Source organism: Empidonax traillii, unplaced genomic scaffold (assembly GCF_003031625.1).
Source record: "Empidonax traillii isolate 1590-97213 ecotype Southwest subspecies unplaced genomic scaffold, ASM303162v1 scaffold476:size613836, whole genome shotgun sequence".
Lineage (NCBI taxonomy): Eukaryota > Metazoa > Chordata > Aves > Passeriformes > Tyrannidae > Empidonax > Empidonax traillii.
The window spans coordinates 509110-522377 of NW_020955669.1; the positions used below are offsets into that span (position 1 = coordinate 509110).

Below are 13268 nucleotides of genomic sequence, written 5' to 3' on the forward strand. Positions count from 1 at the left end.
TAGATGCCCATATTTAATCTGGAAATCGAAGAATTCCCTTAGAAACGTGCTGAGAGAGATTTGATTCTGAAGAATCACAAGAAATGAGCACCAGACACTGCTGTGCAGTGGGGTATCCATAGATAATTCCTCAGAGTTCAGTCCCTCTGTAGGTGACAGTGTTGGCTACATCCTTACTTTCAAGTAAACAGTTTTTTCCTTGCTGCAGTAGGAGACCATTGATCCTAAAATATTTTATATTGCCCTTGCTTCAAACTCGAGTGTTCTGTTTTGTCCCAGTGTAGCTGAAGTGGTGTCAGTATTGTGACTGGCCACCTTATCAGTAGGAATTTTTTAAAAGACTTAGTACCCATAGAGAAACCATTAAAATAGTTCAGGAAAGCAAATGTATCATACCACTTTTGTTTTAAACCTATTTTTATAGATCGTGGAAGATACACTCTTAAATGCTTATTTTGAAATACAGTAGAACTATTTTGCAGTGTTTCCCATCTCTGTACGCCAGTACAACTGTGTGCTGTGGACCAGTTAAAGATCCTTCTGTAACTTTCCCCACTTTTAACTTAGATGTGGTGTTTTGAGTATATTTTGACTTAATGCCAACTCTAGAACAAGGAGGAGGAGGAGGAGGAGGAAAGGACAGGGATGCAATGGAGAAACTGGTGACACTTTGAAGTGTAATGTGGTTATTTGCTTGGATCCGTCAGGCCCAGCAGGACCCACGTTCTCTCTGTGTGTACCTTCGTAATTGGAATGTTAATTAACGTGTTCTATGAATTAACAAAACTAAAACACCCGAGGAGGAACATTTCATTGCAGATTGAAATGGCAAGCGTGAGATGCTGTTCCCTTTAGGTTACTTTCTACTTAGGGTTTAGCCGCTGTACGCTCGGGCTCAAGATATATTTCTGTCAGCTTTGTATATTTTGTTAATGGATGCATGGTATAATTTATAATACATTCTATAGAGCAAACGTGGCCTCTACATCTTATTTCGGGTGAGCGCTTTCACGGGTGGCCGTGACTGGGGGAGGGCTTGGCTGGGGTTCCTCGGCGGGGTGGTTCGGCTCGGGGGGCAACCCCGAGGTGGGGAGCAGGAGCCGGGCCCGCGGTGAGACTTCTCAATAGCGCCCCGGCGCCCCGGGGGGGAGCTCCCACCAGCAAAGCCCTCCCGTGCGGGGCCGTGCGGGATGTCCCACGCGGGATGTCCCACCGCGCTGTCCTCGCCATGGCCACGCCCCCCTGACCATGGCCCCGCCCCCCCGGCTCGTTAGGACCGCCCCTTCCCGCGCGTCCCGGAAGCGGCGGGGCCGCCATGGCGGAGGTGGCGGCGGCCGAGGAGCTCGCCAAGCTCGAGTACCTCTCTCTGGTCTCCAAGGTCTGCACCGAGCTCGACAACCACCTGGGCATCAACGACAAGGACCTGGGTAGGTGCGGCGGGCGCGGCTTTTGGGCCCCGTCCGCCGGGCCGGTGTGGCCCTTTGGGCTGTTGTGGTCTCTTCCCGTCGGCCCCGGGCGCGTTTCGCGAAGGGGCTTTTCGGATTTGAGACGGTGAATTTCGCCTCAAGAAAAACCCGTGGGCCTGAGGAAGTGCTTCGGTCTGGGCTCCCGGGGAGGGGGGCTGAGGGACAGCTCCGGTGCTGTAGCAGAGCGGCCTTGGCTGGTCCCAGAGCAGCTTCTGGCCCCGTGCGCAGCCCTTTTACTTATTTGTGTTAATTCACTTAATGCTTTTTTTCCTCCCAGCCGAGTTTGTGATAAGCCTCGCCGAGAAAAATACTACGTTTGACACGTTTAAGGCAATTCTGCTAAAGAATGGTGCTGAGTTCACTGTAAGTGAGGCCTGACCCCTGTGTTTTCCTTGTCCCAGTATATGTTATAGAGATTTTTACTTTAAAGGGGGAGCTATGAGGTCTGATTATGGGTTTTCTTCTTCTGGAAAACTATGTACTAACTAGCTTGTGAGTATTCCTGTCTCATCAAACCCAGTCTCCCCATCCCTTCTTTTTTAAAAAAACTTATGTAACCTTTGAAAAGCATCTTGAATTGCTTATTGTCACATTGAGCATATAAAATATGGAAGAAACAACTTTTGATGAAGGCAGGTGTCATAAGTCTCCTATGATGCTTAGATGCTGTGTTTATCACTTCCTCAGAAGTAACTGCAGTTGAATTAAATAGGTGATTAAAAATGACAAGTAGGTTCCATTTATTATATCATTTTAAGGTGTACATGAAGTCCAGTGACACTTTCTAAAAAAGCAACCTGCATCTTCAGAAGTGAGGTGGTTTTTTTTTTCGTCCTGGTAATAAATCCTCACTTGTACCTTCTGATAATGAAAGAGAGCCTTGCAGTAATTCCTTAAGGTATTTTGTTCTTTTTTTCAGGATTCTCTCATCAGTAACTTGCTGCGTCTCATACAGACCATGCGGCCTCCACCAAAACCATCTACAAGCAAAGGTACGCAGAGCCAGTGGTTCAGTGTTTGGTGAGATTGATGCAGTCACTGTTCCAGTCTTGTGAGGCAAATCTTATTGTTTCAGTGTGCATCCTGCTGCTGTTATTCTGAGTATACTGCTTAAGAGGTTTTGTCTCTCTCATATTCACTCATAATCAGGATTTTATTTGTAGGAAGGTAACATGGTACTCCTTGAATTGAATCTCTGTGAAAACTGTATGAACCTTTGCATTTAGATGAAAATTAAACTTTAAGTTCAATTAAGGTCAAAAGTCAATTGTTCTCGCACTTCTAACTTTTGGGTTTCATTGCTTGTTGGTTTTTTTTTTTTTTGTTTTTTTTCCATTGCTGTTTTAAATCTCAAAAATCAGAGGCGATCGTCAAACCCAAATCAGAGAAAGAAAAGCTGAGGGAATTGTATCCAGCTCTTTGCAGGCCAGACAATCCCAACATCAGGGTAAGGTCATCATTTCAGATTTCTTTTGTCGCTATGCGAAAACTTAGAGGAGTTTTTATTTTGTTGGAGTTTTTTTTTCAGTTACTTCCAATCTTTTCTCGTGTTAATATGAGCGTCTCCTGCTAATGCATGGATAAAAGTGAACTGTGAGAAATGAAATGTGGTGTCACTGCACATTGTTACAAAGAACAGCTGTTACAGCAGTTGCCATGCTGATACTGTTTTGCAGAGTATCTGGAATACCAGACATGCAGTTTGTAACCTGGCATTTCTTACATGAATTCACAGTGGTGATGGGTTACGATCCAGTTAAAAATTTGGGATATTCAGGTGCTGTTGAGGGACAGGTGTTTTGTGTTTCTGTAACGACTTGAGGCGTTAAGATGGAGCTCTGTTTTGTGTAAAAGCAGAATTACCTCAATATCGTGGTGAAATGGAGGAGAGCTTTGTTACTTTTTTTTCTGTATCACACACTGTGTCTGATCTCTCTTTATCTTGCATGCCTTGTAAATAGATACACATACGATTATCCTTAATTCTCTGTGATGGGCTTTTTATCAGCCTTTTCACAGAGCAATTTTCTGTCCTCGCAGACTATGCTGGATGAAGATGATGTGAAAGTGGCTGCTGATGCCCTGAAAGAGCTCGAAGCTCTGATGCCCACTGCAGACAGGCAGGGCAAGCAAAGGGACAGCGACCGCCGGTAGGTGTCTGGTGGGGCTGGGGTAAAAGGGTCTTGCCTGCTGGTTTTTTTTTTTTTTCTGAGGGGGAATTTCACTGCAAAGGTGTTTGTTTTGTTAGGGTGAAGAAAAGGAAGAGGAGCCGAAGTCGTAGCAGGGACAGGAAGCGAAGGCACAGATCTCGCTCCAGGTCTCGTTCCAGAACGTGGGATAAGAAAGGGGGAAGATCCAGGTACCGGTCACGGAGCAGAAGTCGCAGTCCCAGCAGGGACCGGAAGGATCGAGACAAGTACATGGAGAAGAGCCACGAGAAATGGAGAGACAAGCACATCGACCGTCCCCCACCTGAGGAGCCTTCCATCGGAGACATTTACAATGGCAAAGTCACAAGCATAATGCAGTTTGGATGCTTCGTGCAGCTGGAAGGACTAAGGTACCTTCTGATGGTCGTGATAGAGCTGGTGTTACTCTGAGTTCTCTTTTCTGCTGGTAAATTGAAAAGGGCGTGAGGCTACCAGAAGGTATTCTAGACTTCCAGAAAATTAAATTTGACAGTGGAAAGTTACAAAATTCTCATTAGGAAAGACAGTTTGTGAACACACAACACTCAGTTGACGGCAAAATATTGACAGCAAGCCTAGATTCTGAGTGATCTGAAGGACTGTCAGAGTAATAACGTACAATGTCTCAAGTCTTCCTGTTTCACCCCCAGGAAGCGTTGGGAGGGCTTGGTCCACATCTCAGAGCTGCGAAGAGAAGGACGGGTTGCCAACGTTGCTGATGTCGTGAGCAAAGGACAGAGAGTGAAAGTCAAGGTGTTATCCTTTACTGGATCCAAAACCAGCCTGAGCATGAAGGTATGGACATGCCAAAACTTTTAAGATTATGCATGGTTTTGCTATTTTTTTTTTTTTTACTCTTCTTGCTGGAAACTAATAAATAACCATTCAAGTGGGAATTAAAAACCAAGATGCTGTTCTGTATTGAAGTGGCCTTTTAGTTTACTCTAGGTTCCTGTTTTTGATATAATGTTCCTAACAATTTTTTTGGCTTGACGTGATAGCTGAGAGGCAGGGCAAAGCTCAAGCTGTTGCTGTTTGCCTTCTTTTTTTGGTAGGAGAGAAGCATTTCATTTCAAATTAAATCCCTACCGTTGCCAAGGCAGAGTGGAGTGTTCCAGGCCTGGGCTGAAAAAAAATTAAAAGCCTGCAAAACTTTCCTGTGAATGAGGTGTTATTGGCATTATGAAGCACCTCGTAACAGCTAAGGAGAAGTGAAATATAGGTAGAACTGACTGATTAATCAATCTAACGTAGGATGTCGACCAAGACACTGGGGAGGACTTGAATCCCAACCGGAGAAGAAACCTGGTTGGAGAGACCAACGAGGAGACCTCCATGAGGAACCCAGACAGACCCAGCCACCTGTCCCTGGTGAACGCCCCGGAGGTGGAGGACGACAGCCTGGAGCGGAAACGCCTCACCCGCATCTCAGACCCCGAGAAGTGGGAAATCAAACAGGTGGGTGTTGCGTTCGGGGAAAGAGGATGGGATCTTTATTCACTGACACTTAGGCTGTGTTGTGTTGTCAGAGTGCAGGACCTTTCCTTTGTTCCTGTTTTAGAGGGATAGCGTTAGAACTGAGTTGTATTCGTTCTGTTCCCAGATGATTGCAGCGAATGTGCTTTCCAAGGAAGAGTTTCCTGATTTTGATGAGGAGACCGGGATTCTTCCTAAAGTTGATGACGAAGAAGGTAATTTCCCAGTAGTCTTTTTGTTGTAAATTCATTGTGTTTCTGGATGTGTTTTGATTGAAAAAGCGATTAATGATATGAATGACTGTGAAGCATCTCACGATTTGCCATCATCTTTCACATTGGGAACTAGAGTTGCTCTGGCTGTGTTATTAGTGGCATTTTGTTGTGCCCTGTCTGTGAACTTCTATTGCAGACTTTTTTCATTTTTAAAACTCCTAAGTTTTACACAAGCAAGCATTGTTTAAAGAGGCACTTTTATGCACCAGAAAGTTGTTTAACTTTTCTGTAACAATTGTCACTTGTGGATTTTAGATGAGGACCTTGAGATTGAGTTAGTTGAAGAAGAGCCACCGTTCCTTCGAGGTCACACTAAACAGAGCATGGATATGAGTCCCATTAAAATAGTAAAGGTAAGAGATTTCCAGGCTAGAACCAATGTACTTGATTTAATGAAATAAATATTTGGGAATTTAACAATCAGTTTCCCCACCTGCAAGTTACTGAGAGCCTTGAAAAACATTATCACTGAACTGAAGCTGAAGGACAGTGATGACAGAGAGATAATTGAAGTTGAAGCAATTGTAATACTTGAAATCTCAACTTTTTTTTCTTACTTTCCAGAATCCAGATGGCTCCTTATCCCAGGCTGCAATGATGCAGAGTGCTTTGGCTAAAGAGAGGCGAGAACTTAAGCAAGCCCAGAGGGAAGCAGAGATGGATTCCATCCCCATGGGCCTCAACACGCACTGGGTGGATCCTCTCCCTGATGGTACATCTGAGCACAGGGGAGCTGTGCCTTCTTTGTGATAGCTGGGCAAGTCAGGAGAAATGTCTTGATACTTGATGTAACGGTGAAATTGTCTATTTCTGTTCTAGTGGATGGAAGACAAATAGCTGCAAACATGCGAGGTATTGGGATGATGCCAAATGATATCCCAGAGTGGAAGAAACATGCATTTGGTGGCAACAAAGCTTCTTATGGTAAGAAGACTCAGCTTTCCATCATTGAACAGAGGGAGAGTCTCCCAATCTTCAGACTGAAGGAGCAGCTGATACAAGTAAGACCCTTCAGAAGGCATTTCGGTTTGAGCAAGCAGTAACTTAAATATTCTCGGTTTAGCTTGTTGACAGGTGAATAGCCAGCTGATAATTTTAAGTGCAGAACCTTAGTTCACAGTATTCATTTTAAAGTATTATCTCTGTGTATTTTAATAAAGCTCCAGATATTTATTGGTGTAAGTCAGAATTGATACTAGGACTGTATGGGCAAGGGATGAGTCAGCTGAGTGATGGTTAAGCAGATTGCAAGAATACTTGTATGATTTTTGGTCTGGGTCAACTGAAGCAAGAGCTCAATCTAGTCCTAAATAGACAGTGCTGATTTTGTTTGGTCTCTTGGTTTTTAAAAATTTTGACAAGTGCTAATCTATTCTGACCTTTTCTAGGCTGTGCACGACAACCAGATTCTGATTGTTATTGGAGAGACAGGATCTGGGAAAACAACACAGATTACCCAGTACCTGGCTGAGGCAGGGTATACCTCAAGAGGGAAGATTGGATGCACTCAGCCTCGCAGAGTGGCTGCAATGTCTGTTGCCAAGAGGGTGTCAGAGGAATTTGGTTGCTGCCTGGGACAAGAGGTAAATTTCCATGTCGGAGAACAGGCCAAAATAAGCATGAGGAAAAGAGGAAAAATCAGTACTGGAGCTATTTTAGTTGTGTGTCCATGTGTCTGTTCGCTTGCAGGCTGTAAAATGAATTTGTGGAATAACCAAGCTGGGAGTTTATAATGCTAATGGCTTCATTTTGTATCTTCGCTTTCTGTGCAACTCTTCTGTCTAGGTTGGCTACACCATTCGGTTTGAAGATTGCACCAGCCCTGAGACTGTCATCAAATACATGACAGATGGAATGTTACTGAGGGAGTGCTTGATAGATCCGGATCTGACCCAGTATGCCATTATCATGTTGGATGAAGCCCATGAAAGGACCATCCATACAGATGTGCTCTTTGGACTCCTGAAGAAGGTGATGTGGCATTGGATTTTTACTGTTTCAGTGTTCTCTCTCTGGTATGTGTGGGTAGGAGAGCACAGGCAAAGGTTTGTGGTCTGAATCTTTGTAAGATGAGCCCCTGAGTGAAGATGAAGCAATCAGAATGCAGCAGGAACAATGAGAATTGGCCATCCCGGATGTTTGTAATGGTGGATGAGCAGAGGAGAGTCCTTGCTTTGCTTGTCCTTTGCTGCCAAAGGCTTTCTGGTGGTAATGCTGCTAAAAGAGGTTTGAAATGGGATCTCAGGGGTCAGTTTTCTGAAATTCTGGATACTGGAATGAGCCACCCCTCTGCTCAGACATTAAAACACCTGATATTGCAGGTTGTATTTCTCTGACTTCAGTCAAGTCCCATATGCTAATTGTTCCAAAGGCAATAAATGACTTGAGAACCTTTTGTCCCACTACAGACAGTGCAGAAGAGACAGGATATGAAGTTGATAGTGACGTCAGCAACACTGGATGCTGTGAAATTCTCCCAGTATTTCTATGAAGCCCCAATCTTCACAATTCCTGGCAGAACATATCCAGTAGAAATTCTGTACACAAAAGAGCCAGAGACAGATTATTTGGATGCCAGTCTGATTACAGTAATGCAGATCCACTTAACAGAGCCACCAGGTGAGTGGAGAATGGTCTTGGGTTATTGGTGATTCAAGGATCTGTGAGCAAGGTCTTTCTACAAGTCATGGATTGTGTTAGTAACATGAACAAAATGCTGTCAGCACTATCCTCTCTTCTTTGCAAATACAGTAACTAAAGTGTTGAAAAAGTTGGGTGGCTGAAGTTATGTTGCCCCTGGTTAGGAGTTGTTGCCCAGAGGCTGGCAAAAGTTGGAGATCCTCTGCTTTAAGTGGAAAGGGTGAGGAGTGGAAATATGTTAATACTAAACAGATTTGATTCTGTGGGTGTTTTTAATTTATTTCCTGTGTAGGTGACATCTTGGTGTTTCTGACTGGTCAGGAAGAGATTGACACTGCCTGTGAAATCCTCTATGAAAGGATGAAATCTCTAGGACCTGATGTTCCAGAGTTAATTATCCTCCCAGTATATTCAGCTTTACCCAGTGAAATGCAAACCAGGATCTTTGACCCCGCCCCACCAGGAAGCAGAAAGGTAATTTCATGTACATGTGCCTTCATCTTCTGCTGATGCATTTCAATAGTGGGGTGCATTACACTGCTTAAATTATATAGCCTTGGAGAAAAGATAACTTACAGCTTAGAGCATATTTTTGGTTGTCTACATATTATCTAAGCCTTTGAAAATGTGTATAGAAGCATCTGGTGTAGCAAAGCTCTGAGGGATGAAGCTGAGCAGTGTGGTTGGCTTGGCAACCTGCCACAAAACTTGTGCTGACTGAAACTGTGGTTTACAGGTTGTCATTGCCACCAACATTGCGGAGACGTCCTTGACCATTGATGGAATATATTACGTCGTCGATCCTGGCTTTGTGAAGCAGAAAGTTTACAACTCCAAGACTGGAATTGACCAGCTAGTGGTGACACCCATTTCACAGGTAGACATTCTGTGCTTGGCTCTCTCTCTGGGTGTTGTGTATCCTGCCAATGGGACATCCAAGAACAGGGGAGCAAAGTGAGGCGAGGATAAAATCACATTTTTTGATAATTTCCTGAGGCTCCTTGAGGCTGTGCCCAAGGAATACATACTTTCCTGTGTTGCGCTGGAAATCTTTCCATTACTACAAGTAAAACTGGATGATTAATCATTTCATTGTACTTCTTTTCACTTGTGCCAATGCCTTGTTAACCTTTAGGCTCAAGCAAAGCAGCGAGCAGGGAGGGCTGGGAGAACGGGCCCAGGAAAATGCTACAGGTTATACACGGAGCGTGCATATCGAGATGAAATGCTAACCACCAACGTGCCTGAAATCCAGAGAACAAATTTGGCCAGTACAGTACTTTCCCTGAAGGTATGTGAGGCCAGGGTTGGTTAAAAGTTCCGTAGTGCCTCAGTGTTTGATGGCATCTCTGCCAGGAGTTTGGTGTCTTCCTTCTCCGTGTTTTACCTTGGGCTGTCTCCCCTCCCTCTGTTCAGGCCATGGGCATCAACGATTTGCTGTCCTTTGACTTCATGGATGCTCCCCCCATGGAAACTCTCATAACTGCCATGGAGCAGCTCTACACCCTGGGAGCTCTGGATGACGAGGGGCTGCTCACTCGACTTGGGCGCAGGGTAGGCCAAATAAAATACCTTTTAGTACTGTCTGTGCTGCCAGTATTTAGGAGATGACAGAGTGGTTGTATCAGGCCTTGCCTAGCACTGTTATTTTCCTTTTCCTGTTATTCTCTTGCGTTTTGTTGGTAGCTCTTCATTTACCACAGTTACATACCTTCTGCTTTTTAAGGAGCAACTATTATTACTCCTCATTCATGAGGTTACTTTTATTAATGTCTAAAAATTTCCTGTAAGTATTGGGATATTCTTGTGATAGTAAATACAGGCAAATAATTTGCTTCATGCTTCAGGGTTATTCCAGGTCAAGCACACTGCTTTGGAAAGAAAGTGTGCAAGAAAAGGCATTGCTTTCTTTTGCACTGAGAAGACTCAAGACTTTGAGTCTTGAAACATGAAAACGTGTTTCTTGCAGATGGCAGAATTCCCCTTGGAGCCCATGCTGTGTAAGATGTTGATCATGTCCGTCCACCTGGGATGCAGCGAGGAAATGCTGACCATCGTCTCCATGCTGTCTGTGCAGAACGTGTTTTACAGGCCAAAGGTGAGGCACTCTGCCAAGAGGCAGCAGTGGTGCAGTCTGAGTGGGTTTGGAGTGAGCAGAATTGCCAAAAGAAACCTGTAACTTGGTCAGACCATTTGCTCATGCGTTACCTCCCCGATATGCCTTTTGGTTTAAGGGCCTCTAGGCTGTGATGTTGGTAGTTTCTTTGCAGATGGGAAGGTAGAAGTGAGAAGTCTTAACATCGTCTTTTGCATTTTCCAATAAACACATACAGCCTAAACCAAGTCAGTCCCAGCTCTGGAGTTCAGATAAATGAGCCATTTCCTTTGACATGTTCTTTCAGAAATAGGTACTGACATTGAATAAAATGTTTAAATTAAAAAAACAAAAATGTTCATCTTTTGTGGTCAGGTCCTTGTCACCCACGGGAGAGCCTGCACGAGGTCTCTCTTTGACAAGGACAGTTCTAGGCTTTCCTTTCATAAAGGCATGGTTTTGCCTTAGACCAGTCCCAGTGACCTTTAGATTTTCATCACCTGACCCCTCAACATTTTGTGTCATCTGTTGGTAGATTTCGATGTCATGGTATGAGTGACAAGGGCCCCATGTCATTCGTGTTGCACCAGGATTGTCTCTACAGTGCAGATACCTGATCCACGTGTGTTTTATGTGTTAGGACAAACAAGCACTCGCTGATCAAAAGAAAGCCAAGTTCCATCAGACAGAAGGTGACCACCTCACCCTGCTGGCCGTGTACAATTCGTGGAAGAATAATAAGTTTTCAAACCCCTGGTGCTACGAAAACTTCATCCAGGCCCGATCCTTACGCAGGGCGCAGGACATTCGCAAGCAGATGCTGGGCATTATGGACAGGTGAGCGTGTCAAGGAGGACACCTGATGTTGGCAGCTGCTCCCAGACCTGGAGAGCTCTGACTTTCATCTCTCTGGCTCTTGCCTGGCAGGCACAAGCTGGATGTGGTATCCTGTGGGAAGGCAACGGTTCGGGTCCAGAAGGCCATCTGTAGCGGCTTCTTCCGGAACGCAGCAAAGAAGGATCCCCAGGAAGGTTATCGGACACTCATTGACCAGCAGGTCGTCTACATCCACCCGTCCAGTGCTCTCTTCAACAGGCAGCCAGAATGGTAAGGAAGGCAATAGCGTGGAGTTTCCTATTTCTTTTCAGACTCTATAACAGAGGAAGTGTGCAGTGGGCACTGTTTGTGGGGTACAGATCTGAGCAGAGGTTGCTGATTTCTCAGCAGTGAGCAGACTGAGAAAAGTTTTAAGTCTTTGGCTCTTTCTGCTGCTAAACTTAGTGCCTCTGCAGAGATGAGACTGACTTTGGGAGCCAAGGCCAGGCCTGAAATCTGCAGTTCCATGTTTCTGTGTTGTGAAATTGAGTTTAGAACACTGTGAATGTTGAAGAGGGGAAAAGGGGTTTGTTTTAAATGGAATGAAGGAATTCTCTGCTGAAGAGTAGTAGTTGTGAAATAGGGATATCTCTTGTGGGTGGTCCTTTTGGAGCTTATAAGGAGCCTTATGCAGAAGGAGATAAAGGAGCAAGCTCAGAGCTCCAGCTGCTGAGTTGTTGCTTCTTGTTTGGAAAAACTTGATTCCCAGAGTCTCCGTCCCTCCCCACAGGGTGGTGTATCACGAGCTGGTGCTGACCACCAAGGAGTACATGCGGGAGGTGACGACTATCGATCCTCGCTGGCTGGTGGAATTTGCCCCAGCTTTCTTCAAGGTTTCTGACCCCACCAAGCTGAGCAAGCAGAAGAAGCAGCAGCGCCTGGAGCCGTTGTACAACCGCTACGAGGAGCCCAACGCCTGGAGGATATCCCGCGCCTTCAGGCGCCGATGAGTTCCCTCCTGGACTCTGGCTGGTTGTTTTTTGTGGGACTTGTGACTCTGTCATCATTGCCAGCGTCCTGGCAGGAGGACAGGACGTTCCCCTGAAGCTCACCTGTGCCACGAACAGGTAATGAGCCCTGGCAGAGCAGGGAGTGCCCCAGCTGTGGCACACATTGTGCTGCAGCTCCACAGGACGTGTCAGGCCTCTCAGAAGGGGGTCTTGGAGCACTTCACTGGTTATTTGCCACTTTACAGACAAAACCTAAGACTTGGAAGTCTGGGCACTCAGCTGAACAACAGCAAAAAGATAGTGATTAAAAAACTGGCTGTTCACCAACCCGTTTTCTGAGTCACCAGACACCTAGAGGCTGGAATAGTTTGTTTCTTTACTCTGCTAAAAAGAGATTTATTTCTATTTACACTCTTGGACAGTGGCTGCTTTTTGGGAGCTACTTGTTTTCCATTTTTTCCTATTATATGCATTTTCATTGTAACTATTTTTCTTTTAATCAGCCTGTCGGACACTTAGGATCTGTGGCTTTGGGATAAGGCAGGAAAAACCTCTAGAAACGCAGCTAGAACGTCAGTTATGTTTGGACAATGGCATAATTTGGATTGCAAGGCTTATCCTTCATCCCTATCTCCTGGGTGCTGAAGGCTGGTATGTCAGGGAGTAATTAGCACAATCACCTCTGCAGCATGGCTCTGTCTGAGAAGTGGTTACAGATGTTTAGAACTTCCTATACCATGTGCCATGTGTTTTATCTTAACTTAGAATGTTGACATCACAACTGTCGGTTTTTTCAATAGAATGTGCTCTTACAGGTAAAATGTCTGTAAGGAGTTGCATAAGTTTCCTGTTTAAAAAGAATTTGACTGCCCAGCGTGTGCTAAGTCATGCCAAAACTACCTGTAAATTATTTTTGCTTTGCTAACAGATGAAACTTATTTGACTCCATAGCTCCAGAAACTCTTTAATTTTTTTCCCAAAGCTGGGACATTTGCTAAAATTATCGCTGAATCGAGGAGTATGAGGTTGGCTGGTTGTTTTTTACAAAGTAAGTTGGAAGAATGTTTCACATTGAAAAGTAGCTATATTGGAAATCTCTGTCTGTACAAAGGGATGTTGTTAAATGTCCTGAGCTTTCCTCTGATGCTACATCTTCATAAAGTTAAAAAAAAAATCACAAATTGTCAGAGTCAAAGCACAAGTTCTTCCTCAGTCTCTGGCTAATGGAAACCTCCATGGGATTATTTTATATAGGGTTGTGTGGGAGCTGCTGATCTTCCTTCTGGAAGCTCCTGGCCATT

At 44.7% G+C, this 13268-nt stretch overlaps 1 protein-coding gene across 1 annotated transcript; it reads left to right on the forward strand.

The window, feature by feature from the left end:
* Window positions 1-1300: 1300 nt before the first annotated feature.
* DHX8 (DEAH-box helicase 8) lies at window positions 1301-13045 on the forward strand. Its single transcript, XM_027896058.1, has 23 exons — window positions 1301-1427; window positions 1744-1829; window positions 2386-2458; window positions 2828-2913; window positions 3507-3616; window positions 3715-4026; window positions 4306-4450; window positions 4910-5113; window positions 5259-5346; window positions 5662-5759; window positions 5971-6118; window positions 6226-6407; window positions 6795-6989; window positions 7192-7377; window positions 7815-8025; window positions 8339-8520; window positions 8783-8923; window positions 9182-9337; window positions 9463-9600; window positions 10016-10144; window positions 10782-10978; window positions 11069-11248; window positions 11748-13045. The coding sequence occupies exons 1-23, from the start codon at window positions 1316-1318 to the stop codon at window positions 11965-11967; spliced, it is 3579 nt and encodes a 1192-aa protein (XP_027751859.1). The 5' UTR covers window positions 1301-1315; the 3' UTR covers window positions 11968-13045.
* Window positions 13046-13268: the final 223 nt, after the last annotated feature.